Source organism: Cygnus olor, chromosome 1, assembly GCF_009769625.2.
Source record: "Cygnus olor isolate bCygOlo1 chromosome 1, bCygOlo1.pri.v2, whole genome shotgun sequence".
Lineage (NCBI taxonomy): Eukaryota > Metazoa > Chordata > Aves > Anseriformes > Anatidae > Cygnus > Cygnus olor.
In genome coordinates, this window is record NC_049169.1 from 60,662,264 (window position 1) to 60,688,376 (window position 26,113).

At 44.5% G+C, this 26,113-nt stretch overlaps 1 protein-coding gene across 1 annotated transcript; it reads left to right on the top strand.

Annotated features, from left to right (window-relative positions):
- The first annotated feature begins 790 nt into the window (after window positions 1-790).
- On the top strand, window positions 791-25,494 carry ATP6V0A4 (ATPase H+ transporting V0 subunit a4). The gene is made up of 20 exons (XM_040544979.1): window positions 791-940; window positions 1,421-1,499; window positions 2,334-2,428; window positions 3,461-3,586; window positions 4,000-4,091; window positions 4,823-4,949; window positions 5,477-5,559; window positions 9,708-9,801; window positions 10,998-11,210; window positions 11,629-11,779; window positions 12,555-12,694; window positions 12,857-13,014; window positions 13,483-13,576; window positions 14,951-15,069; window positions 15,976-16,192; window positions 17,797-17,904; window positions 19,759-19,893; window positions 20,849-20,966; window positions 22,980-23,151; window positions 23,674-25,494. The coding sequence occupies exons 1-20, from the start codon at window positions 824-826 to the stop codon at window positions 23,765-23,767; spliced, it is 2,532 nt and encodes an 843-aa protein (XP_040400913.1). The 5' UTR covers window positions 791-823; the 3' UTR covers window positions 23,768-25,494.
- The last annotated feature ends 619 nt before the right edge of the window (window positions 25,495-26,113 follow it).

A 26,113-nucleotide genomic window follows, 5' to 3' on the forward strand; every position in this document is an offset into this window, starting at 1 on the left:
ATAGGGCAATTGAGCAAATACAAACTAGTGACTAAGGTACTCCTGTTAAACAGCTTTTAATACCCTGCAAAATGTTTCTATCATATTTAAGAGGAGTCCTTTATGCATTATAAAATACATAATTAGAATCCACGTTAAGCTGTCAGAAAAAAGGGTTGCAAGACAAGTTAAGAATACTTGTTTTCTCATCCTGGTCAACACATAGAAGTCAAGTTATACAGGGATTTTTGTTTGATATTTAAAAGATGTAGGTTTGCTACTGAATTCTCAAAATGAAACACAAACAAGAAGTAAATCTATTTGCATGTTTTTCTCTGGGCAATAATAATTGCTGTGTTTGTGCATGCAAATTAGTTAATTTTGTGCAAGGATGACTACAGGCAATTTGTACGTTCAAATTACCCAAGGTAAACAATGAGAAGCATATGGACAAAAAGAACTTTTATGGAATGCATGATATTTCATTTATCGTATTTTGAAAAGAGTCCTTTGTAGGGAAAAATATTTTTTAAACATTAAAGGTTTTTTTTAAAGTAATCCTCTTCTCCCTATTTCCATATAACGTGCTTCTGCAATGCTGTGTTCATACCACCAGTGCAAGTGAAAAAAAAAAACCTGTCTGGCCTCTGTTACCTGTCTTACTGCAAGGTGCAATTAATGAGTGTTCTTCTCTGTGTTCTGGAAGACAAAGGGAAACTGAGTCCCTCACAGTGATCCCCATGTTCCTGCAGTGCTCAGCACCTTCCAGTACCTCCCTGGGAGAGGAAGACCACGCTGCTGCTGAGGCCCCTGCAGACACCTGGGCAGGAGGAGGCCACCCAAAATGGCCTCGGTCTTCCGCAGTGAGGAGATGAGCCTGATGCAGCTCTTCCTGCAGGTGGAGGCTGCTTACTGCTGCGTGGCTGAGCTTGGGGAGCTGGGTCTGGTCCAGTTCAGAGATGTGAGTAGTGCCTTGTGGGGACGCTGGGTCACTGGAGATGTTCCTCAGGGTGGCCTTGTCCTTCCCCAAAGCACTTGGGAAGGAGGTGATGGACGTCACCCCTACAGGGTGGTTGAAGAGCCCATGGAGAGAACAGGACCTCCACATAACTGATCATATGGCCAAGTGCCATGCCGAGACCTGACCTGAGTCCCCACCCAGTGCTCTGTATGCCCTTGGGACAACTCTCTCCACCACCAGAAAATAGGGGGCTCTCCATGAAAGTCCACCTGTGACTTCTGCTGTCACATAAGGCTGGGTGGAAATGGGCTGGTAAGGCCACAATGTCCTCGTCCACAAGGAAATGGGCGGTATTGCCCTGCCATTAGGAGTCTGTAAGATGTCCGTCTGTACCAAAGGTGTTCATTCTCTGCTGATGTTAAAACAAGTGTGGTGGTGCTCAACCTTCAGCCCCAGGCCTGTTTTCCCTCCTGTTTTTAGCTGAATGCGAATGTGAACAGCTTCCAGAGAAAGTTTGTGAATGAAGTGAGAAGGTGCGAATCCTTGGAGAGGATCCTGCGTAAGTAAACGCTTGTCAAGTGCAGTTGGCTCTCCACCGACTGACGGTGTGGGATTTATGTCTTTGTTAAGTGCTCACAGGCTGTGGGACAGAATTAGTGGCAAAATGGTGGTGTTTCCATCCGAGCTCCTGGAAATGTTTTGCATGCATCAGCTAATTAACACTTCACCCCATATGGGCAATAAATTGTTGCTCCTGTTTTGAAAATGGTTAACTGAACTGAAAGGAGGATAATTAGCATATAAAAAATCACAAGATAAATCTGAGGCTGGGCAGGAGTCTCAACCCAGATAGCCTGACTCTCACCCCAGTTCTGTTGCCAAGTGCTTCAGCCTGGGGAGAAATCCTTAAAACATGAGCAGCCAAGTTCACAGAGCTTGGTTTCCTATGGAGATGTGTCCTCTGAGCTCTGCTGTCCCCCATGACACCAGCACTCACCACAACAAGGACAGCACTTGCACTTGCTAGAGCAGAGGTGCAAACCTGAGCTCGCTGCATGCCTTGTTCACAGCCCCAAGCAAGAAAGGGCCCTGCCAGCCATTTGTGCCAGGGCTCAGGGCTGTCCAGGTCAAGGGGTGGAAGGTAACCCACAAGATCACACAGTGGAAGGATTCAAAGCAATGAAGTCCGTGTCCTTGGCCCTTTTACAGCTTGTCCCAGATGCTTTTCATGGTTCAGCTGTGCTGGAACTGCTTTGTGTCTTCTGGATGTGTGTCTTACTGCAAGGTCATATCTGAAAGACAAATGCTTGGTGAAGCCAGGCTGGTCCTGTTGCTTACATGCAGAGGGATAACTCAGAAATGCCCCTGCATGTCCAGTGTTCTTTCCTTGCAGGTTTTCTGGAAAATGAGATGGAAGACATTGTGGAGATTGTCAAACCAGAAAAGTACCCAGAGACGCCCCTGCCTCGGGAAATGATTGATATGGAGGTACAGAATATGGGCTAGGCCAAGAAAGAGGGAAGGGGACATGCACCAGGGTGTCTGGGTAATATGATAGATGCAGACCCCCCTGCAAGGAAGGACCTGATAACTGAGGCCAGCAGAGAGCTCCCTACTTGCAGAAGTGCTCCCCAACTTGCTGTCTCAGCAGTTAGGTCAAGGCTGGTCTTGTTGCATGTTCCTGATGGTGCCCAGTCTTTTTACTATCCCCTGTGAAAGCTCTGGTCCAGCATATTAGGAGGAAAAGTATCACTCTCACCAAAAACCCTCCATTATCTGTAGGAGAAAGAAGGGTTTGAGTGATTAATCAGGAGGCCTGATGTTAGAACCAGCTTCACTGCATAAAAACCGAAGGGCTGTCTGTCCTGGTGGGAGTATGGCTGTGGTATTAGTGCCTGACATTGTGCCATGACGTTGCTTTATTCTAGCCCAGCTGGAAGATTATAGAAGTTTATAGACTGGGTCACTTTTAAATTCTGCAGACGCAGGTAACAAGGAAGGAAGATCGTGCTTCCCAAGGGCTTCAGCTTCACAGGAGCAAGGCGGTTGCCTGGTCTGTTCTTAGGCCCACATCCTCACCTAAGTTTTGGTTTATAGCTAATGTACATAAGATAAAGACCTTGTTGTAGGCTCCTTTTGTAGTCAGTAGGCATAGCCAGTCAACCTGGGGTCCAAGATGTTCTGTGGGGAACCACAGAGACACTGAGACAGATGGAGGTATCTACAACAGGCACCCGTTCATCTGCCTGCACTTTGGTCAGGTGAATTTTGGCCCTAATGCCTCAACAGGACAAAATACGCAACAGTGGAGGTGGCAATAGGGAAATTACATTATTGAGTATCTTCCTATAAACTCAGTGCTTACTTAAAGGCCACATTTAATATACTCCTCCTTAAACAAACAGAAAATAAATAAATAAATAAGCCAACAATCTGTAGTTTAAGATTTTATATCAGCATGGTAAAGGGCCATTGAGCTGCTACTGAGTTTTTTTCTGGATGTGGTTGGATCCTAAACAGACAGTGCTGGAGAAACTTGAGGCTGAGCTGCTGGAAGCTAACCAGAACCAGCAAACACTGAAGCAGAACTTCCTTGAGCTGATGGAGCTCAAACATCTGCTGAAGAAAACACAGGACTTCTTTGAGGTGAGAGGCCTCTGCTCTTCCGGTTAAGATGTGGAAGGTTCCTAAAAATATTGATGTTCCCATTTGTTGTGTGTTGCTGCTATTGATTTTTAAGGAAATCACGGCACTCTTTAACGCAATTCAGTAAGATACATTTGCAAAAGTATCTTGGTCACTTTAGTGTCTGCATCTCTCTGTGATTCAGTGGGGGCTCAAGAGCTTGGCTCCCAGTTCTCTTTGAAAATAGGGTTTATGCTTTTCAGTTGCTAAGAGGTATTTTAACTTTTTTTTTTTTTTTTTTCCCTTTTTCTTTCCCTTGCTCTAAATCTCTGTGGAAAGCTGCCTTTGGGGGGAAAAATGTCAGGGGAAAGATATGAAAATAGTTTTCAAATGGAGAATATTGAGTTGTTTATAAAACCTTTTTTTTTTTTCAGGCAGAAACCAATCTGCCAGATGATTTCTTCAGCGAAGACACATCTGGCCTGCTGGAGCTGAGAAGCACTCCTGCTGCAGCTGCCAAGCTGGGGTGCGTACTGGTGACAGCCCCTAGCTTAACCAGGCTCCCCACCTGCACCGCACTGCTATGACACCCATACACGTCCTTCAGCCTCTTAGCACAGGCTGCTGCCATCCTCTTCAGTGGAGCTGATTGATCAGGGTGAAGGAGGGACTGTCCTCTGAAGTTATCATCAAAACCATGGTCAGGATATGGGTCAGTGGAACAAATGGCCTCTTACTTCCAGGCCACCAATTTCAGTGAGCCCTTAGTAGGTATTGACTGAAAATCATTTTCTTATGACTTACATGTATGGCTTCTGGACTCAAGTGGGTACCAGTCCGGTCTACAGGGACAGAAGTGGAAGCACAACAAAAAGCCATGGGATTGCTTTCACTGGGCTTTGTCAAAAAGCAGTACTGAGGTTGAGAGTCAGGAGAGCGGGCACAGAGCATAACGCCGATGGTAATTCAGCAGCCAAGATAGACTCAAAAAGCTTTCCCTTATGTTCACATCAGCTAGGTGTGGTTACACATGCTGATGGTTTTGTCCCAGGTGGGTGTTTTTAGCTGCTCATGCTGGTCTCTCTGTAGCCCTGATCAGCTCTGGTACGGGCAAAGCATGTGCCTGCAGAGGCCTTGCCTTGGCCAGCTGAGCCCTGGCTATAACAGACTAAAAAGCAAGAAATTGTAAACCTGAGTGTGCTACAGGTCCCAGAAGGCTTAAAACGGTCTTGTAATTTATCTTTTAACTCTGCTCAGATTCACAGCAGGGGTTATAAAGAGGGAGAGGATGATACCCTTCGAGCGTTTGCTGTGGCGAGCCTGCAGGGGAAACATCTATTTGAGGTACACCGAAATGGACGCTCCCCTGGAGGACCCCGTGACGGTGGGTACCAACCTGCTTTTGCTTCTTTCTTGCAGAAACTGAACCAGTGCCCTGGCTATGGCAGATCTGGGTGCCTGAAGGCAGCCTTCAGATGAAAGGCAGGAGAGTTTGAGCGGGGGGAGGTTTCTTTTGGTATCGCTTTCCCCTTTTGCCATTCTTGGGATGGTTTCTCTGCCCTGCCTGGTTCAGGCACACGTGAACCCTAGCAGCGTGGCTGTGTTATGGGGACCACCAGGGAGGTGGGCTGTGACCAAAGAGGGTCGACTCTGGTGTCTCCAGGGTGAGCCCTGGGAACCTCCTGTCCCCTACCCCTCCACTCCACATTGCTCCTTCCCCCAGAGCCGCCATCCTTGCCTGGTCTCTGAAACAGCACCTAAGGAAAATGTTGATCCTGAAAAAGTAGGGCTGGGGGAAAACAACACACCACTGAAGAGGCTGTCTTAAAACAAACAAAGAAAGAAAAAATCATTTTCTGCACCTGATTCTTTGCCCTGGGTGCTTTAAATTCTGCTTGAATTGTGTTGCAGAGAGAAGAGGTGAAAAAGAATGTGTTCATTATCTTCTATCAAGGAGAGCAGCTCAAACAAAAAATCAAGAAGATTTGTGACGGGTAAGGCAGCCTGTGAGCAGGTCGCAATGACTCTTGCGGAGGTGTTTGCCTGTCAGCATGGGCTGGCTGAGCTTGGAGCTGGAGATTAGATCTCTGCGCTCCGTCCATCAGCAGCACCACAGAGCTCCCTTCTGCTTCTCACTTCTGTTGCTCCTAATCATAAGAGGTATACATCACCTTGGCGCTGGGAAATTGAAGTTCTAAATTTTCCAAAGTGACTTAGAGATGGTAGGAGGTTGAAAGGTTTTTAACTTGGGACATCTTAAAGGGGACTTTTTTTTTCTTAAAGAAATACTAGGCATCCTTCCCCTGAAAATCAGGGGCCCTAGCAGATATTGCAGCTTGTGCGCTTGGAGCATGCTAATCCCCAGACTGCTCTCAAGCCTTTCATCATGAAAAGATGATGCTGTAGTTTGCTCCCCCCTTTCCCAAGGCCTTTGGGCAATGTCTGTGTAATCAGAGACAGAGCCCAGAGAAATGAAAGCTTCATACAGTCTGACTTGTTTCCACCCTGTTAAGCATCTTGAAAAGATAATTCGGGTTGAATATTTTGTTACTTTTTCATAACACTGGTGACCGATGGGCTTTGTTGCAGTGTAAATCAGATTTGATGAGGGGATCTGTCTGCTGTTACCAGATCCATTTGAGGCATGGCCCCAGCCAAGTGAGGCCAGCCAAGCGCCAACAGTCTGCAGAAGTTCAGGGGGATGGAGCCAGCAATTTCTCTTGCCCAGCCTGTGTGCTCGGGGCAGGCCTTTCCTTGCCTCCTGGGTTTAATCTGAACATTAGGAAGGGCAGTTCATCCAGCTGGGAGCACTGACTTCACTCCACATCAGTCCTGTGCTCATCCTCAGGCCATGTAAGGTGGGCATCTCTCTGCGTAAAGCAGCCACAGGGGCACGGAGAGCTGGGGGAAGGCTCTCAGGTCTCAGTCACTCCTATCCGACCCCGAACCTCAGAAAAGGGGGGAGTTTTGCCATCACCACTGGGCAGGATCAGTCTGCTGCCAGTTGTCTTTGGGCTTTGGGCAAGTCTCATTCTCTTTCTGGATTACAGTTTCCTGCTTGTGTCCCACTTCTTTGCTTGCTTTTTAGACACTGTTCAGTACATTTCTCCCCTTCCGTACTCATGGGCAATCACTGGCTGTGAATGCTTCCCATTGGACTTGCCCTTGTGCCGATGGCCTTGCAAGTTGCCAGGGCATACAGTTAGAGTTGGGGTTGCACACAGAGAGCTGAGGGCACTTGATTTTGGAGTTATTTTTTCCTCTGCAACATTTTAGACTGCCTGCAGTCAAAATACTTTTTTTTTCTGGGGTAGAAGAACAGGCAATATGATGCCTGCCAGCATTTTCCTTGTTGATTGAACCCAGAATCTTACAAACAAGAGGTGTGACCCTGTGCAGCAAGGTGCAGCAGGGAGCCCGCAGCACTGGCAGTGTGAGAAGATCTTTACAGGGTGGGCAATGACGTGACAAGTATGCTGTTATGATGTGGATGTGTAGGTTCACAGAAAGGAACTTATGCTAGCTTCTCTCAGCCTTTTGAAACTGAAAGAAAACATACCCACCTAAGACAAACCCACGGGATGTCCTTTGCAGTGCTAAGCACACAGGTTTTCCTTTGTTGCCAGCTAATCAGGCTACACTTGAAATCCTCCTTTATGTCCTTTCGTCCTCCCTTTCAATTTTATTTTTTATTTTATTTTTTGCTTGCTATTATGCAGTATATGTCTGTTTTGCTGAGTGTCTGTTTTTAAAAATATATTTATCCTATGCATCTCCTTTTGTGCTCTGTGGGCTATCAGCCATCCCTGACACACAGGTCAAGACATTTTGGTCTGGCCCATCTTTAAGGCAGGGTTAAGTATACCTGAAGCAGATGGCTGTGTCATTCCAGCCCCCGCAGGACATTTCTGCTTAGCACTAAGTCATCATTCATGACAAGTAAATATCCTGCAAAAATCACGGGATTGATATAAGCCAGTCTCCTGCAAGGCAGGCTAAGATTTGTTTGCAGAGCAGTGTGCCTCAGGTTACGCCTGTAGTCCCTGCTTGACTCTAATTGGTAACATTAGTCTGCCAATTTCATGAGCATTAAGACCATGCACAAATTTATTAGTGAGAGGTGTAGGGGAGCAGGGAGGAGGAAAATGGAAGGAATTTTCTTTTCCTCCTTTTCTTGCGGCTGCCTCAGTGCTAATGTGAATACTAAACTGGGTTTATCAATGTAAGGATTCCCTGCTGAATTCTCCTGGAGCTTTCAGAGATGTCTGTGCCATTAGGGCAAAGCTGATATTCGGTATGCAAAATGGCTGTTAAAAGATCAAAGCAACACTGCTGCAATAACGTTATTGGAAATGGGGGAACTGTACAGCATGGAGGAGTAAGCTTTCAAGTTTGATTAAAAATCCTTATTAAAGATGAACTGAGAGCTGTGAAGAATAAGAAGATGGAAATAATTAGGTAGGGTGAATGACCTTTGGAAAGGAATACCAGGTGTTGAGCGAGCAAAGATTCGATTCTGGAAAGGAAAGTTTAGCTGAAGAGCCTGTGCTGTCATTATACACAGCTCTGGGCTGATCTCTAGGAAACTGCTGCTTGTTTTGTTCAATTTGCAACTGTCCTCACTTGTGTGTGTGCTGGATCTGATTCTGAGGACCAGGTGGTGATATATTCTGTGCTCAGATGAAGCCAGAACGTGACGTTTATCTGTACAGAGCATGCACGTTTTTTTCTCTTAAGCAGGGACAGACCCCCACGACTCTGTTACATCCTCTGTTAATTTGTCACACTTGCACAAAGACAGCCTTTCAGCTACCCTGCCTCAGCATAGCTCCACTGCAGGATGGCAGCAGCGTGTTGCACTGGGGGGGGGGGGCAGAAGATCCAGTGCTCCCTCCTGCACCATCGCCCCCTCTGTAAAGAGCCGTGATCTCTTCCTGCAGACCTGTAAAGACGTGAGATCTCTTCCTGCACACCTGCTGGAGCAATACTGAAGGATGACATTTATAATGCCCTTGGAGTGGCAGGGCTGGCACAAGCACTAGATATCACTGAATAAACCAAGTAGGAAAAAAAGAGAGGGATCTCTGCTATTTTGGTTACTGCAGCACCACTAGTATGACTTGTAGCTGTAGTAAAGGTGGTCAAGTTGAATGCTACAGGTAAAGTAGTGTACAACACCTGCGTGGAGGTAAGACCTTCACTTACACACAGGGAGCCTACATTAGTCCTTATTATACCACTAAACTAACCAGCTGAATCTCCCAAATGCAGTCTTGGGGGTAAGCTAACAAAAACATTTACCCAGGTCAGGACACTTATACACTGATGCTCATGTTTAAAAACACCTGAGAGTGGTATATGTCAGGTTAGCATACAACCTCACCCATCCTTCCCTTGCTCCCAAGCTGTCTAGCTATACAGATGGACCAGAAGTCAAGAGCCAGCCATATGGTCAGCCTGCTTTTGTTTTACCCTGGAAATACAGGGGGGTCTTTTTTATTATTTTATTTTATTTTATTTTATTTTATTTTATTTTATTTTATTTTATTTTATTTTATTTTATTTTATTATTATTTTATTTTTTTAGAGGGTAATTTACTCCAACAGACTGCGTGCACGAAGGGCGTTTGCTTGCTGTGCAGCAGTAGCTGGGCTTTGCCTACCCCCAGTGACTGAGTGCGGGTAGTGCACTGACAATGACACGGGATTTTTCCAGCCTCAGTGCAAGAGGGACATCTGTTGGCCACCCCATTAACCGGGCTGCCTTTGCCAAAGTTATTTTACTGTGGCTCCTTGCAGTCCGAGCAACTTCTCAGGACTTTAGCAGGGCGTCCTTATTGTGGGCGTAAGGGAGGTGCCTGTGTATTAGTGCTGAGCACTGTGTAATATCTTGTGACTTGTAGCAGCTGAGACAGGGAGTGGTTTTTCAGCTAGAACAAGCAAAAGGATGCTTTTTCTTATGAAGAGATGAATGTACCTTTTTGGACTTTTCTGGGAGACCCAACACGGCTTTGTTCTGCAGAACATGGCATTGGGTGAGGAATAAAGTCCGGTTTCACCAACTTTGAGCTGAGAAGGGCACAAAGGAAGAAAAAGGCAATCAAATAAATGCTGTTTCTCACTTCTCTCTTCCTGATGCTAGGTTTCGTGCCACAGTCTATCCCTGTCCAGAGTCTGCCACCGAGCGCCGAGAAATGCTTGATGGAGTGAACACAAGGATCGAGGATCTGAACACAGTAGGTGGCAATGGCTTTACTGGAAGCAGTACCTGCAAGCAGTACCTGCCCGGTTGTTTGTCCTGCCTGAACCCCTGTAGCCCTAGCTAGGGCTCTCAGTTGCTCAGTCACATCCTGCAGCTGCAGCACAGGGATGAGCAGCGGTGTAGCTGCAGTCTTGCAGCAGGCTGCCAGCAGGGCTGAGCCCACGACCCTCGCTTCGGACCATCTCCTTTGACAAAGTGCTGCTACACCCATCTTACCACCCCGCCTCACTGCAGAGCCTCCGAGAGGTGCTTTGAAAACTGCTGCAGAAACTCTCCTAGCATGAACTGAGCTCTGCGTGCAGGCTGTGGTACAACTGTACTAGGTACAGAAAGGGCTCAAGCAATTATTTAAAATATATTTTATATATTTATTTATAATTTATGTTTTAATGTATATCTTGAGGCTGTTGGCACACAAGCAATGGAAAGCCAAGACTGCTTCTCTAGAAGTTCAAGTCTCCAACCTTTTTTTACCCCATTATTTAATGTAGGGCTGAAAATTACCAAGTTCAGTTGCTATGAGTACTGAATGGCCTGTATATCCACATGCTGTACCAGGACTTCACTCCTTTTGGAGGACTCCTACCTGTGACCTTTGTATTGCCACACATGACAATCCATGTGTCTCGGGGCAGGAGGGAATGGGTACCCTGTTTGCAGTTGGGATCCTGCTGTAACCCTCTTTGTGGATACCCTTAATAGCCAAGCCTGCTCCTGAACTGACTTTCACTCATAACCATCATAGGCAGGAGTCTTCTTCAGCGCTCGTAGACCATGCAGGTTATCCTCCTAACACAAGTGTCCCCTGCGCCCATTTATGCAGCAGCACCGTGGTGGCCACATGATGTGTGGGGATCTCACCAGGGCCATGGGCTGTAGCTCTATAAGCAGCAATTGCACAGCTCAGGAACTCCTGTTGGTCTCCTCCACACTTTCAGGGGCTTGGGGCAATGCAGGGAGAGCCATCAGCAAACAGCATCATGCACCTGGTGCCAAATGCTCCCATGCCCAGATCTCCAGACAGTGCCCACCAGTATGCCTGGCTCATTCCTGTGAACTACCCCCTTTCCACAACCCTTCCCACCCTGCTTTCCCCAAATAACTGCTGAGTAGAGCATACTACCTGTGTCTTCCTATCTCGAGCACTGCCTGTGCTGTGCTTACTTACAGGTGATAACCCAAACTGAGTCCCACCGCCAGCGACTGCTGCATGAGGCAGCAGCCAACTTGTGGTCCTGGGGGATCAAGGTGAAGAAAATCAAGGCCATCTACCACATCCTGAATTGCTGTAACATCGATGTCACCCAGCAGTGTGTCATTGCAGAGATCTGGTTCCCAGTGGCTGATGCTGGCCGGATAAAAAGAGCTCTCCATCAGGGAATGGTATGAGGCCAGTGTTTCGGGTCCCTGAAGCCCTTGCACAAACCACATTGCTCATATGTTGAGCATACGTTCAAGCTTTTTTCTGTTACTGTAATGCTGGCCTCCCTTTTCAGCGTTAATTAAAGTTGAGGTTGTTGCATGATGGCTTGGCCTTGGGAAGTTTAAGGTCAGCGTTAAATCTTAGCAGGTTTGTGACTGAACCACAAGAGTCAGCAGTGCTGGCAGCGTTGCCCAAACAAATCAATAGCACGGAAAATGGAAAAATCTGGACATTAGAAAAAGGGTTGAGATATAACACTTTTAAGTCCAACATTCATTTTGCTGCCTGTGCAGCCTGGACAAAGGCCTTTGCGCTGTGGGACCAGTGCCTTTCTGGTAGCCACCCTGGCTGTGTCTGTCCTTGTCTCTGACTTTGCAGGAGCGAAGTGGCTCTACCATCGCCCCTATCCTCACCGCCGTACACACCAGGATGGCACCACCCACCTTCAACAGGACCAACAAGTTCACAGCTGGATTTCAGAACATCGTGGATGCATATGGTGTGGGCAACTACAGGGAGATGAACCCAGGTCAGAAACACTTGGCTACCTGTGCCAGGCTTGCCAAAGCCAAAGTGAAGGCCTTTGGGCTCTCTCATCAGCCTAAAACTGACTGAGAAATTGGAACCGTATTTTCTGCTGACAGAAATTGGCACTGCCTAGCGTATAAGCATGGATTTTCTCAGGTACAGAATCTGGCCCTCAGTCTTCAGTGGCTGGTTTTGGCAGGAATAATGAACGACACAAAAATAGAATGGGAAACAAATGGTGAGGTAGCAGCTCTAAGGAAAAGACTTAAGCTCACAAGGTGAATATAAAGTGAGCTTATTATCATGCCGAGGACAACAACAAAAAAGCACCTGAGAAAAGTGTAAAACAGTTATAGAGAATCCCAAGGAGACCACTGAGAATGAACAGAAACTTGGAAATGGGAGCCTGTGGGAACAGATTAGGTAAACTTTGCGTGCTTGGACTTAGAAGACTGAGAAACACAATAGTAACCTTCAAGCACATTTTTCTCTTGCAGAAAAGAATGCAATTGTCTGCACATTATGTTTTCCTTTTTTTTTTTATATGATGGGATGAAATGAAGACTAAACTGTAAGGAAGGTGGAGGTCAGAGAGTTGGAAAATCTTTGTAGTGGTAAAAGCTAGTTCTGCACTAGATCTTGTTGCCTGGTGAGTAGGGGAGGGAGCAGGGAGGCCTTTAAGGACAGCAGCTGTGAGGAACGGCTTGGAGGGGTGGACTTCTCTGCTGAGTCCCTTTTGTTTAGGAGCTGAGTGTCTTGTGTTTTCTTTCCTGCAGCTCCTTACACCATTATTACCTTCCCCTTCCTGTTTGCGGTGATGTTTGGGGATTGTGGCCATGGTGCTGTCATGCTGGGCTTTGCACTCTGGATGGTCATTAATGAGAAGAGCCTTCTGGCCCAGAAGAGCACTAATGAAGTGAGTACTAGGGAGCTGGTGCACCCTATCAGCCTAGGAAAAGGCTCATTGTCCCCATTTGATAAAGGGAGTGTCCAGCTTCCCAAAGACTAAGCAGGGATCCTCTGAAGATGCCTGTGAGGCAGATGTTTGGTTACCAGCGCTATGACTCTCTCCCTGCAGATCTGGAACACCTTTTTCAGTGGGCGTTACCTGATCCTGCTCATGGGCATATTTTCCATATATACTGGCTTCATCTACAATGACTGCTTCTCCAAATCGTTCAACATCTTTGGCTCGTCTTGGCATATCATCCCCATGTTTAAAAATAATACTTGGAAGTAAGTGGCTAAATGTGGGAAACAAGCGAAAACACACCAAATGGAGCACGTAGGCTTTAAAAGAGAGAGAGAGTGGCTGTGTGGGGAGGGAAAGAACACCCTGCTGTGGATGTAGTCATGAATGAATCAGAGGTTTTGTCTGACACGCACAGACAAACTCGCTATTGAAATGGAAATGTGGAGTCCCTGGGAACATGCCTGTTTGTTCAGGCATTGATGTGCATAAAAATCTGCAGGTGTCCAGGACTGATGCATAGAGGATTATTAGTATGATGGCAGACTGTCATTGGGCAGGGCCCACTTCCACACTCACACACATGTGTGCACACAAACCCAGGATAATAGTTCACAGAAAGGCTGGAGTCAGTGAGAGCTGTCGTGGTAGCCCTCAGCACATCTCACAGAAGTATGCTGTAGGCTTATACCATGAGATTTAGCTGCAAAGGTTATTTCACTTTTCTCTTGTAGTAAGGATGTGCTTCTGGACAACACAGTGCTGCAGCTGGATCCGGCAGTCCCAGGGGTCTACTCTGGAAATCCATATCCATTTGGAATAGATCCGGTAATTAAATTAAATTGCTCTAAGCTAATCTGTGTTTCAGTCCTGTTTCTACATATCAGGTACATCAGTAGCTGCTCTCTCTCCTACAGCCTCTCTCTTCACTTCTTGCTCTTTGCCTGTTCTTTACACAGTAGTTGTGATGCTTTTCTGTAGCGTTCAAGGATACAACTACTCATCTTTTTAAATTATTATTATTGTTTTTTTTGATAATTTTGCACAGGCAGCAGCTAAATGGTAAGCAGGAAGGAACTCTGGTTTTACTAGAGGGTGGTCTTGTGCTGTAGTGTCTGCTCTGTCACCAGGCTGCTGGACTCAGTTTCCTTATTGGAGTACTTCACCCATTCCATAGCTACAAGTTTGAGGGTTAAGTCCTGATTTCCATGCAGTGTATTCACCACACAAAATGTGAAGTAAACGCCAGTGTTATTTAACAATCCACAGTTTCTCCTCTGTGTTCCATTTCTCTTTTCTTTCCGTTCTCTCTTTCACATTTTAAAATGCAGTTGTTAACATCGGGCTTTCCTGTTTCAACCTTAATATCAGCCAGTTAACCTCTGCTGTGGTGGATGTCCTCTCATTTCTGTCGGTCACACAAAGAAACACAAACTTCTCCTGTTTTGTAGAGTGATTAACCTTGTAGAAAGTTTTTCACAAACCCAGCTCTAAAGCTCAAACCAGGATGCAGGCAGTGCAGTTCAGTCATGTCAGACAGCTGAATTTTCTGTACTTCCACCCAGCACATCCCTAATTTGCTCTAGCCATGGCTAGCACATCTTCCACACTGGCTGCTGCTTGCTTGAGGGGCTGGGACCCCTGGGTGGGTGGGAGGGAGGAACAGAGGAGAGGCAGGCAATAATCTGGTCTCCATAGCCAGTGAGTTGAAAAGAGCTTTTCTATGTTGTTCAAATGAAAAGTTAGAACATGCTCTGTCCTCGTTAATCTGGTGAATGTCAAACAAAATTCTCTAGCAACAGGAAGGATTTTCTTATGTCTTTTCATCTCTGCTGAAGGAGGTGACTCAGCCTAAGGTCAGGGAAGGACACCACAAATACCTAAGTTCTGCTACCAGCCTTGGCTTCAGGTTCTGGTGGACTGAAGCAAAGTCACTACATTATTTTAAATCCCTGTTATTTCTTCTGCTAAGTGTGGATGATACATTATACTTTTTAGATGTAAAGACAGTGCAAATATAATATATCACACTTGGCAGAGTGAAATGTATTATAAAGAACATCTAGATTTCTGTTGCTTGTTGTCTTCTTACTAGAACTAGTAATAGTAAATTGTTGGCATCAGAGTAACAACTTCCACAGGTCTTATTGAGAAAACAGCTTGAAATTTTGTTCTCCTGTCTCTGTGTTCCCTTTCCCAAAGATCTGGAATGTTGCATCAAACAAGCTGACTTTCCTGAACTCCTACAAAATGAAGATGTCGGTTGTGATAGGGATTGTGCACATGATTTTTGGGGTGATACTCAGTCTCTTCAACCACATGTAAGTCTGTTTCACCAACCCCATTGCTGCAGCACAAAAGTCCTCATCTCTAGTGCCCTTCATTCATAGCCTCATTTCTAAGTCTGACCACAAATTTCACCCTTTCCCCACTGCACTGTGTACGCTGTCAGACTCAAACCACTGCTAGTACAGACAGCTGAGTCCAAAAGCCACAAGGATGGCCATCACATGGTAATTGTTCTCTTGGGTGAATTGTCTTTTTCACTTTCTCTCTTCAACTTTTTGATTTTACAGAAATATTAAAATACACTAAATTAAAAACACATAGTATCTTCTACTATTGATAATGTCTGTATTGAAAGACAAATTCCTTTGGTCTAATCCAAAGCATGCTGAAACCTTGCACACTGTGCAAGCATCTCTTCCTCCTGACTTAGTGGGCCTTTGTTCAGGATCCATGCACATGGCTATTCCTCTGCCTCTATATTTTGCAACAAAAAATAAGAACTGGAGATAGAATGGAGGGGCAGACACCAACCTCTTGAGAGACTCATAGCAGGAAGGTGTGTAGTGACCCACAAGAACAAAAAGCATTTGCAGGTGACAGAGAGGAGGACTGCACCTACAGAATTGATTCTATACCCGCTTCTGACCTTCCTTAGCTTATAATGCTTAACTTTGTGAATTTGCTTTTTTTTTTTTTTTTTAAATAAGCTTTTATTTCAACATATTAATCTTACTGGTATGGTAAAGCTTTTGTATTTAAATAATGGCTTTCATTCATAAGGACTGTCAATACAGAGTTCTTTCTTGGCTATTTATAGCTGTATGTTTCTTATGTGGTTTTCCAAAGACTAAAGAGCATACACTATTGTCATACTTGGGTGCAAATTTGTATCCATACCTACTATATTAATTGCACGTATCTTTTCTTATTCTTTCCAGCTACTTCAAGAAGTACATAAACATTATCCTGCAGTTCATTCCAGAGATGATCTTTATTATCTCTCTTTTTGGCTACCTCGTCTTCATGATTATTTTCAAATGGTGTCATTTTGATGTCCACTCATCCCAGAGCGCACCAAGCATTCTCATCCACTTCATCAATATGTTTCTGTTCAATTACAGTGATGCTTCAAACGCTCCATTATATACGCACCAGGTATGCATCAGTGAGTTTGAATCCACTGTAGCTGTTTGTGAATTCACAGTGGGTGTGAGGGGGGTGGGCATAAAGATGGGGAACAGGCTCAGAACCTCAACCACAAATATCAGTCACATAAGAGAAGTTTGTTCTTCTGGTATTCTTGTTGGCCTTGTAGATAGGTAGGAGAGATGCAGAGGAAACCTCATTCTTGGTGTCATCCTTGCAAGAACAATGATGCAGTTTAAGATACTTGGGGGGGGGAAAAGGAAAGGAGGAAGATTAGATGTTCAAAACTGTGTATTGCAGAAGTGCGGACCTGAAGTTTGGCTAGACCCTAGAGATATAGCAATCATCTCCTTTCCTTGATGATCCCTTCCTTATTTCTACTTTGGAAAACCTGAAAACTCTATTTTCAGATAAAAAATAGCAGTAGCTTGAGGATATGTGGCAGCTTTTTATCAAAAGTATCTTATTTGGGGAGTTCACTTAAAAAAAAAAAAAAGGCTAAAAAAGTTCCATTGAGAGAAAACTTCTTTTAAAGTCACCTATTATTGTTCAGAACATGGATTTTTTTTTTTCTTGCCTGATTTTATATCAGTGGCATCAGTGAAGAGTCTGCAAGCAAATGCTGCCTCCAGTCACACATTTACATTTATTCAGTTGTACGCTTTGGTATTCCAACTTGAGTTCAGTTATAGGGCTGCTGGTGAGTCAGGGTTAGTAGAAAGACCTGGTCTGTTCCAAGTAACTGCATTAAGCCTGCAGGAGAGATTGGGAAAAGTTTTACTAGCCTTCAAAATGTCATTAAATAATATTTTGTTTTGTAACAACTCAAAGCCTTTCCAAGACAGTCATTTTTTCTTGTACACTTACCCTCCATCTCCATTAGTAACTTAGTTTGTGCAATTCCCCTGGGTAGTCTGAATGCAAAGATTGTGTGAAATTAACCATAAGGTGATCAGGGAGCCGAGCTGTCTTTAAAAAAAATGCAAAAGATGTAGGGTTGTTTTGTTTTGCTTTTAAAGTACAAATATCTGTGTTAGGACAGAAATAGGAGTGGCACACTGCAACAAGAACACCTTCTATTGGCGTTGCTGGTGGAGCAATGTGTGATCAAAGCTAAATTATGGGAATTCGATTCCCTAATGGAAATGGAGAGCAAATCCTGGATCCTCTGCTTTCCAAGGGAAGATTTGAATGACTCAGCTCTCACAGCATCATTTCTGCTTTGATCAGAGCAAGGCAAACTGATTACCTCACCCAGCGGTTAGGACATTCACTTGGGCAATTGGAGAGCCTGGTTCAAGTCCATAACATTTGGTTTTGGCAAGTTACACTTCCCAACATGAAAAGCTTTCATCTCCAAGTCTCCAACTGTCTCCAAAAAACTAACAGTGCTTTTTGGAGCCTTAAGAAATATACATTTATTTTTGTACCTTTACAAACAGAAGAGACTCAATCAATATGGGGAGCATATCTGTCAAATGAAACAAAAACAAACATACAAACAAACAAAACAAAAAAAAAACATTTTATAGAATTAGGTTTCTTACCATAAATTTAGTTGGCTAAAAGAAGTAAGAGTGCCTTTTTGTTCTTCTGTTTGTTGTCTCTTGTAGAAAGAAGTGCAGAGCTTTTTGGTCATATTTGCCCTGATTGCTATTCCCTGGATGCTTCTAATTAAACCTTTCATCCTCCGAGCCAACCATCAGAAAGCGCAGCGCATGGTAAGGGACAAGCATCAAGCAAGGGGGTTCAGTACAGCAAAGGCAAAGCTGAGGCGACAAACCCCCAAAAGTGATCTGATTCTGCTTTCCTCTAATCTCAGACTATCTCCAGTGATTTCAAATTGTGTTTTAAGGCACGTGCACCTTGACACGCAGGCATATAGACATTTGGCTGACCCATCTAAATGGGAAGCAGGAGCTTTTGCTCACAAGGCCATACCTTGTTTGTTGGGAGAGGAGTGACACCAAGCTCTTTCAAATGTAATATCCTAAACCAGAGGAGATATAGAGAGACTGAAGGGCCAGTAAAGCCAACACAGGGCACAGGCCTCCATTCCTGGTCTGCAGCCATCACTAACAACTGGTCAGCTGCTCTATGGGAACAGGGCACCTGTGATACCCCTGGCCTCTGAGAGACCAACACTGCTTAGAGAAGAGGCTCGATTTAACAGCTTTCCAGCAATGCTTTCTTTCCTAAGTGACTGCCTTCACATTAACAAAACCCTGCTTCCCATGGGCTCTGGGGTTCACCCAGCTCTTCAGCATGCAACTGCAGCAGCTGCAGTTTCCCAGCTGCTCATTAATTCTCTCCTTTATTACGCTAACAGGACTTTACTTGTCTGTCAGGATTTACTTCTCTTTATAGGGGGAGGTAGTGCCTGGAGTACCTTTTATAGGGCACAGATGTTTCCATTAGAAGAAAGAGATTCTGATTGTGCTGTGTGACCTTTTCCAACCCAGTCACTTCTGACCTATAACTGAAAGCCAGGTCCCTGGAGACCTCTGCAGCCCTGCCTCTGCGCTGTAATTTCTTGTTTTGTCATTCTTCTGGGATTTCAATGAAAGCTTGACATGGCTGACTCCAGCTCCTGCTTTTATGCTAGCAACATCTGACAGCTTTTCCCCACCTCCTATTCTGCCCTTGTATTTCTGTTCCTGATTTTCATATGTTAGCTGTCTGATCACATCTTACATTTACCCAGATTTATGTTTGCAACAAAGTCTGTTCCCTGTGCTGACATTCAGGTAAAGCAAAGATAAAGCAGGTGTGACAAAGATTGCTGCTGCAATAGGAAACAATATGTTATCATGAGACTTTGCTCATGAAACCTGTTGGAACCTATAAAGAATGACAAGGCAGAACCTGACAGAAGCTGTGAAGTCAGGATTTTGTTATGCTATATAATAGGGCTATTATAGGCATAATGGAGGGCTATTCTTATGCTGTGCTGTCATTTCTGTGATGAGGCTTGGATCAGGTTGCTCAGGTTTCTACAAGAGCTCTGTAAAGAATGATTATGAGAGAAGATGGGTTATCATAGTGTTTCTGTCGATTCAAGAGAGATGAATCTCTCAATCAAGAGATCTGAATTGTGTTTCTGTCTGTATCCCAGTAATTTTGTGACCTTCATCAAGTCACCTGATCTTTTCAGGCTCCTTTTCCCTTTCACCTGATGAAAATGTCTTTGATTTGCAGCCATATAATTGACACGATCAGCCTTAATGTGCCCCAGTATTCTCATTTGCCAAAGTAATGGTTCTTTGCTTGGTGGGTATAAAGGGTGCATTGTGAGACCAGAAACTAGCTCTAAATTAGTTGGAATCATTAGAAAATGCTCTAGGATGGATTTTTTTTTTATTATTATTACTAGCCATTCAGTAGGAGTACTCAATTTTTGCAGTCTATGATGACTGACTATTGTTGAAATTGTCCTCATGTTCACGATGCTGTTCTTCACGTGTTACCTGTCAAGAGGTTAGTGATGGAGTTCTGCACTGTGGTCTGCTTCATTTTGGTTGCAACCTCTAGCATGAGCATGACACAAACGACACATTGTATTTTGTTTCTGAAAGATTCGGTCTCAGGCCAACTCAGGAAACACTGGGGGTGAAAACGAGGTGGATGCCCCAGAGACCAATCACTCCAAGAAAGCTTCCCAGGGAGACCACAGTGGTGGCCATGGAGGACATGAGGATGATGAAGAAGAGGTAAGAAAATGTGGGCAGAAATAATTATTCAGACAGACACAGTAGTACAATACACGAAGCCAAGCAGAAGGCTTTTGCTGAGTTGCCAGCCCTTCTTTTTAACAAGATACCAAGACATTCTGGTGCAACAGTTTGTGTTTCCAAACAGAGTAAGTTCTGAATTTTAATAGAATAAATTCCTTTAAGTTTTCCCTTAAGTTTTGCCTGGTGAGGGTAGGCATTCTTACAGACCTCAAGCTTTTACAAACCTCGAGCTTTCATTTCCCCAGGGGGTTGTTTCACTTCTACTTTGCACCCAGAGAAGGTCAAGACTTCCCCCAGAGTCAGCAATTTTTCCTTCCTTTAAATTGCAAAGGAGCATTTAAAAGTTGGCAGCTGCAGTGTTGGCTAAGGAGAAAAATCTTCCTTTGGCAGAGACTGTCAAGGCCTTCTGCAATATGCAGCTACACAGTGAAAAAAGTGACAGAAATGTTTGTGACTGTCTGAAGTATCAACAATATTGAGCCTGTATATGGCTGACCGAGAAGGGAATCTTCACAGTCTTAGAAGATACGCTCATTTAGTGATATCTCCCACAAGGCATATGCCAGCCAATGGGGAGATAGACTGAACACCTCTGCTTTATATAAGAATTTCTGTCTCTATAAGAAATCACAAAGATTGGTAGCAATTGGATTGCCATCTTATAATTTCAAATCTGGAATAAGACTGGAATATGAGCTGGTTTCTGAATATTTGCTTTTCACTGGAATTGTATTTCTTCAGAGGAGAGTGTATGGAAAGGTCATAGAGAATTGACACTTTTAAGCAGTCTTTTTATCTAGATAGTATCTTTTTTGTTGCTTAGGACATAGTGAGGAAAAGGGAAGAGTATGAAGAGTCTTTGTTGGAATGTTAACTAGGAAACCCTGAACTAAGAAATAAGAAAAATTTGTTTGGTTTTACCTTGTTTCAGTTCAATTTTGGAGACACATTTGTCCATCAAGCTATCCATACCATTGAATACTGCCTGGGCTGCATCTCCAACACAGCATCCTACCTGCGGCTCTGGGCGCTGAGCCTAGCCCATGCACGTGAGTGACTGACTATACCTGTTAGCTACCTCACCAGAAACTCTCTGCTGATCCCTGCTTCTGATGGTGTTTGATTATCGCTGTGGATTTCCTCATTAAATCAAAGTTCTCCTTGTGGACGATTGCGTCCCAGAATGTTTTGCTTCAGATAAATCCAAATGTTTTGTGTTGGCCTTCTCAGTTTTTAGTGGTGATTCCCAGGTGCTGTATGTCAGGGACCTCCAGACTCCATTTCTTAGCCAGGGCCCATTTCCCATGCTACTCCATAGCTGTCCCTCTGGAAGAGTCCTCGTCATGTGTGGCAGTGTAGGAGGTGCAGCCCAAGTAGCTGCTCCAGTCCACAGAGGTAAATGCAGTATGGGAACCGTAGCTGCATGGCTCATGAGGCACTTGCTATAGCCTTAGGGTACAAAGATAAACATTGAAAAGACTTGAAACAGATACTTTTATTCGGTTCAGCAAAACAAAAAGAAACCTTTCAGTTCAAGGACTCCTGAAACTTGTCATTTTCAGTAGGATTTTTTCCCAAGCGACATTTAGCAGAAACTCACATTTCATGAAAAACGTACAGCATTTCAATGTCTTTTGTCTTGATTTAAGACAAAAACAAATGCTCAAACTCTAGAAATTCCCTCAGGCTGGAACTTCAGATTTTCAACTACCCTAATTTTTATGAAATTTTTTTTAGTAATATTGCTGTACTGCCTCTGGCTATGAGTTGTGCCTGCCCCGAAGAACTGGGCACAACCTACAAAAAGAAAACAGAAGGGAGAGGGGCGCCATGCACTGATGGATTGAGCTGTACTGCTTGGCACAGAAATGAGTGTAGTAGAGGTTGATAGGAAGCTAACATGCATTAGCTTTACATGGAGGACAAGTATCTAAATAAAATAAAATATCTAAAGAACTTAGCTAAGGGCAGTCCTATGTGTTACGTCAGAATTCTGACTGGAAAACCATTATATTCTTTTGCGGCCTTGCAAAGTGGCACTGACAGGAGTATTTTTCCTGAGGGCATCAGTTGCAAAGGGATCCCTCACATCTGTTGTCACCTAAAGTAACAGGTCATTTAATTTATAGTCTGGATATGGCCTGAGGACCTCCCTGCAATGACTGATGAAACGGAAAACAAGGCTGGACTTGTGGCTGGCATATCTGGATGGGAAAGAGCTGGGCTAAGTCCTTGCTTTGCCTGTATCACAAGAGGAAAATTGCTTGATTGTAAATCTATCCTATGTAACTGGGATAGCTAGATTACAAGTATGTCGTCTTCTTGCCAGACACATCAGATATGTTGATATAACCCTGTTGATATCTGTTGATCAGATATGCTGATATAAACCTGTGCAAGACACACACACACAAAAAAATCTTTAAGAAACAGGCAAGAAGCAGCCTAAATATTAATACAGCCTGTCTTGGGTGAGACCAACCAGTTGTCTTTTTTTTTTTTTTTTTTTTTTTTTTAACCAAAGCTTCTCCAAGGCACCCTAAGAGAAGTTGTTTTTGAGAACAAATGGGTGTTGGAGAACAATACCTGTGGGTATTAGCCAGCATCAGTCAGTACAGCTTGAAAGCTCATCTGCACATGTAGTGACTATGTCAGTCGATCATGTTCACTGAGATTTAGCAGCAGGCAGTCCTTGAAGGCTCTGCATAGTGCCCAGCTGCCACGTTAAAGAGGTGCAAATTAAACTGATGACTGTATCATGTCAGGGTAGCAACAGTCCTGGTAGTGTTCTTGTGTGGACTTGTGACACAAGGCCAAGCCAAACCAGCACATTTTGCTTCCAACACAGTGAAGAGGAGCAACAGAAAATAGCCTGCGTGCACTTTCCTTCTCCTCTCATTGTGGGGAAGCAGGGTGGCCATACGTGATTACTGTCAACAGGGCTGACATTTTATTTTAAGCCAGCTCACCTAAGTGGGAAAAATGGGTGAGCTGCCTGACTGAGTGCTGTGTCTATCCACAGCTGTTGCCCAGAACTTGTTTCCTGTTATTTCTTCTTGCAGAACTGTCAGAGGTTCTCTGGACCATGGTGATGCACAACGGGCTCAGCAACAGCAGCTGGACAGGCCTCATAAGCGTCTTCATCATCTTTGCAGCATTTGCAGTGCTGACAGTGGCCATCCTGCTGGTCATGGAGGGTTTGTCAGCCTTCCTGCATGCCTTGCGCCTGCACTGGTAGGTGGTGTGGTCTGCGGGAGCTTTCCCCAGCACGCTCCTTGGGAGGGATAGGGCTGTAGGCTCCAAGGGCCATCGTGACATTCATGATAAAGGCTGAAGACGCAGCCACACCACTGGTCGTGTGTCCCACCCAGGGTTACCATCAAACAAGCAGCTGGGGACCACCAGCTGCAGCAAGATCTCAGCCAGGGGTGCAAAACCTGCTGAAAACCTGGGTCAGTTTTCATGCCATTAGCCCAGATTGAGCTCCAGGCTGTCTGAGCTTTGTGGCAGACCAGTTTTAAGTGAGGAGCATTTTCAGGATGGCTTAGAGCAAGTCAGAGCTAATGCATGTCAAGTTGCTCTCTGGGGCTGCCTGTGTCTCTTGGCTGGCTCTGAGCAGACTACGTTCCCATGTTGGAGGCCACTGGCTCTCACAGCCTCCCTTTTCCTGTGGGTGCAACCTTTTAGGCCTCTTGCCTCCATGTAGGTCCTGTCCACCCCAGGTAGCACTGACATCCCTCTCTGCTTCCTCCCTAGGGTGGAGTTCCAGAACAAGTTCTACGTGGGAGCCGGATACAAATTCTCCCCGTTCTCCTTCAAGCACATCATAGATGGCACCGTGGAAGAGTAAAGCCAGGGCATTGCTGCTTCGCTTCTCAGACCAGGCTCTACTTTCCTGCAGTCAGTCACCCATAGAGTGGGGCTTAAACGATGAAACTGAATGGGACATGGCCTTTGAAAGATCTGCTATACATGGAGATGTTCTAACTGCATTCCCATACAGTGCTGTATCAGCTGAGAGTGCTAACAGATACTACATTGTCTGGGCTGGCTGGACCTGGGCTGCATGTCTCCACTAACATCCTTACCAAGTACCTGGTCCTCAGCATCCGATCAGGTCAGCTGCCTGCTGCTTGGTTAAATAGAAAGAGATGCTCCTTCTGGAATTAAATTGGTTATTAATAATCAACTTACATGTGTTTTGCTCTATTTACTGCCTTGTCTTTGTGGCTTATTTCTTTCCAAGGAAAGAATGTTTTGGCTGTTGTTTCAAGCTGTGGTTGATTATATGACAATGATTAAGTCTCTTATAAGATTGCAGCCCTTCATTGTGCACACAATGCAGAACAGCTCAAAGATGGATCATATTGCAGGCTTGCAATTTTCTACATGCTTTACTACAACAACCCTCCTATTATCTGATTTGCTTCAGGGCTTAACAGTACAGGATTATAGATGTTTGCACACGTCATCACTTAACAAAAGCATTGGTTTTGGGCTGTGCAAACAAAAGAGTGCACCAATTTCCACATTGGCAGCCAATTTATTTCTCTCTATGGATTCGTTTCTTACTGGAGACTTAAGATGACTCTCCCTGTGCTGTGTTTTTCAAGACGGGTTGTTAAAACAGACTATGTAGAAATGCTAATTCCTAATGAACAGAAAGAAGAGAGAAATCAGAACAGTTGAGATGAATTCACAGTGTTGACATACTCTGATCTTTCCTAAATATGCATGAATTGCCAGTTTTTCAACTGAAATAGTGTTAATCAAGACAGGCTATTTTTTCAACCATGGAGGATGCAAAATCACAATATAGCACACTGACGGATTTGGAGGTGATGATGCTTCCTTACGCAAGGTGTAACCAAGTGAGCCCTTTTCAAACCTTACATTCTTGATATCCAGCTCCACCAAAGAAACACATCTGTTGACTGTTCCCAGCAGGATATGCAGCAGAGTAGTGGCCAGGAGACTGCAGTGGTCAGCTTTGAGATCCACCTTCCAGCTATGGTCACCTTTCGTTATTCACTCCAGCCTAATTTGTTTATTCCCACTCTGCAGAGGTTTGAGAGAAAAGCTGTCTCAAAGCAAGAAAGGCCGGTTTGATGCATTACCAAATGCAGAGAAAACAATTTGCTTTATGAAACAGTGGGTGGATTTTCTGCACAAACATGTATTTTATCTTTATTGCACCTTTCCACATGATTGCGGTGTAACTGAGGAGGTGATTACCTGAAACAGAATATCTGTTCCTTTTAGAGCTTCTTGGTGTTTTGCTTTTTGTCCAAGGTTTACATATTAAGCAAGAAAAATGAGTTGTCCTCTGAGTACTGCAGGTGATAAGATGGTTTGTTGTTTACTGTACTGAACAGTGAGTCTAACATTTGGCTTAATTCTGTAATCTGCTCTCATTCTGTGTAAAACTGGATAATACAGCAGAGCCTGTGGCTCACTTGTGCAGTTGCAGTACGGGGATGGCAATTCCATACTCTCCAAGAGGACTGAGCCCACTTGCAATCAGATGAAATATTGCTGAGACGGGGTTGAGGAGAGCTCTGGCTTTCATCTGGGTTGTTTTTAAGACTTAATAATAAATAAATAAATAAATAAACTAATAAAAAAGAAATGTTCCAGATTACCTTGTTTTTAAGTTTTTCCTGCAGAAGATGAGGGGTATTTTGGAGCAGAGCAGTGACCGCCCTTTCCCCAGCACATCTGCTAAGCTGAATGAGACCAGGTTTTCTAGCTGGTGCTGTGAATGTGGCCACCAGATGTGGCCAGATCCAGAAGAGATTGCTGTTACAGAGTAGTGGACCTTGGTACAACACCCTGTTGTCTTCATCTGGGCTTTACCCACTGCTGGAGGAGGTGGGGCTTCCAGTTACCTTACTGGGAATTTTTAACCTAGGGAGAACTGGTTGCCTTTGGATCCAAAGCTCATCCCATTGCTAGGAAGGTGTTTGTTTCTGAGGGCTGGTAACATATCATGTATATCACTTTGTAGAAGATTAATATATATATTGAAAAAAAATGATCAGCCGGAATGACCATGAAGGATGGGAAAGTGATAACAAAGTCAGTCAAAATGGTTTCAGTCACTCACACTCATTCTTTTATGGAATTTTTATTCCTCCTCATGACAGCTAGAGCTGTGTGTGGCCAGGCCTTCCTGCCAGGATGACTGGGGATACAG

Bases quoted from the DNA above. Each gene is read 5' to 3' on its own strand.
- ATP6V0A4 (XM_040544979.1), top strand. From the start codon at position 824: ATGGCCTCGGTCTTCCGCAGTGAGGAGATGAGCCTGATGCAGCTCTTC. The intron at 9,802-10,997 runs GTAGGTGGCAAT...GCTTACTTACAG, and splicing joins GGATCGAGGATCTGAACACA to GTGATAACCCAAACTGAGTC. The intron at 20,967-22,979 runs GTGAGTGACTGA...TTCTTCTTGCAG, and splicing joins GCTGAGCCTAGCCCATGCAC to AACTGTCAGAGGTTCTCTGG.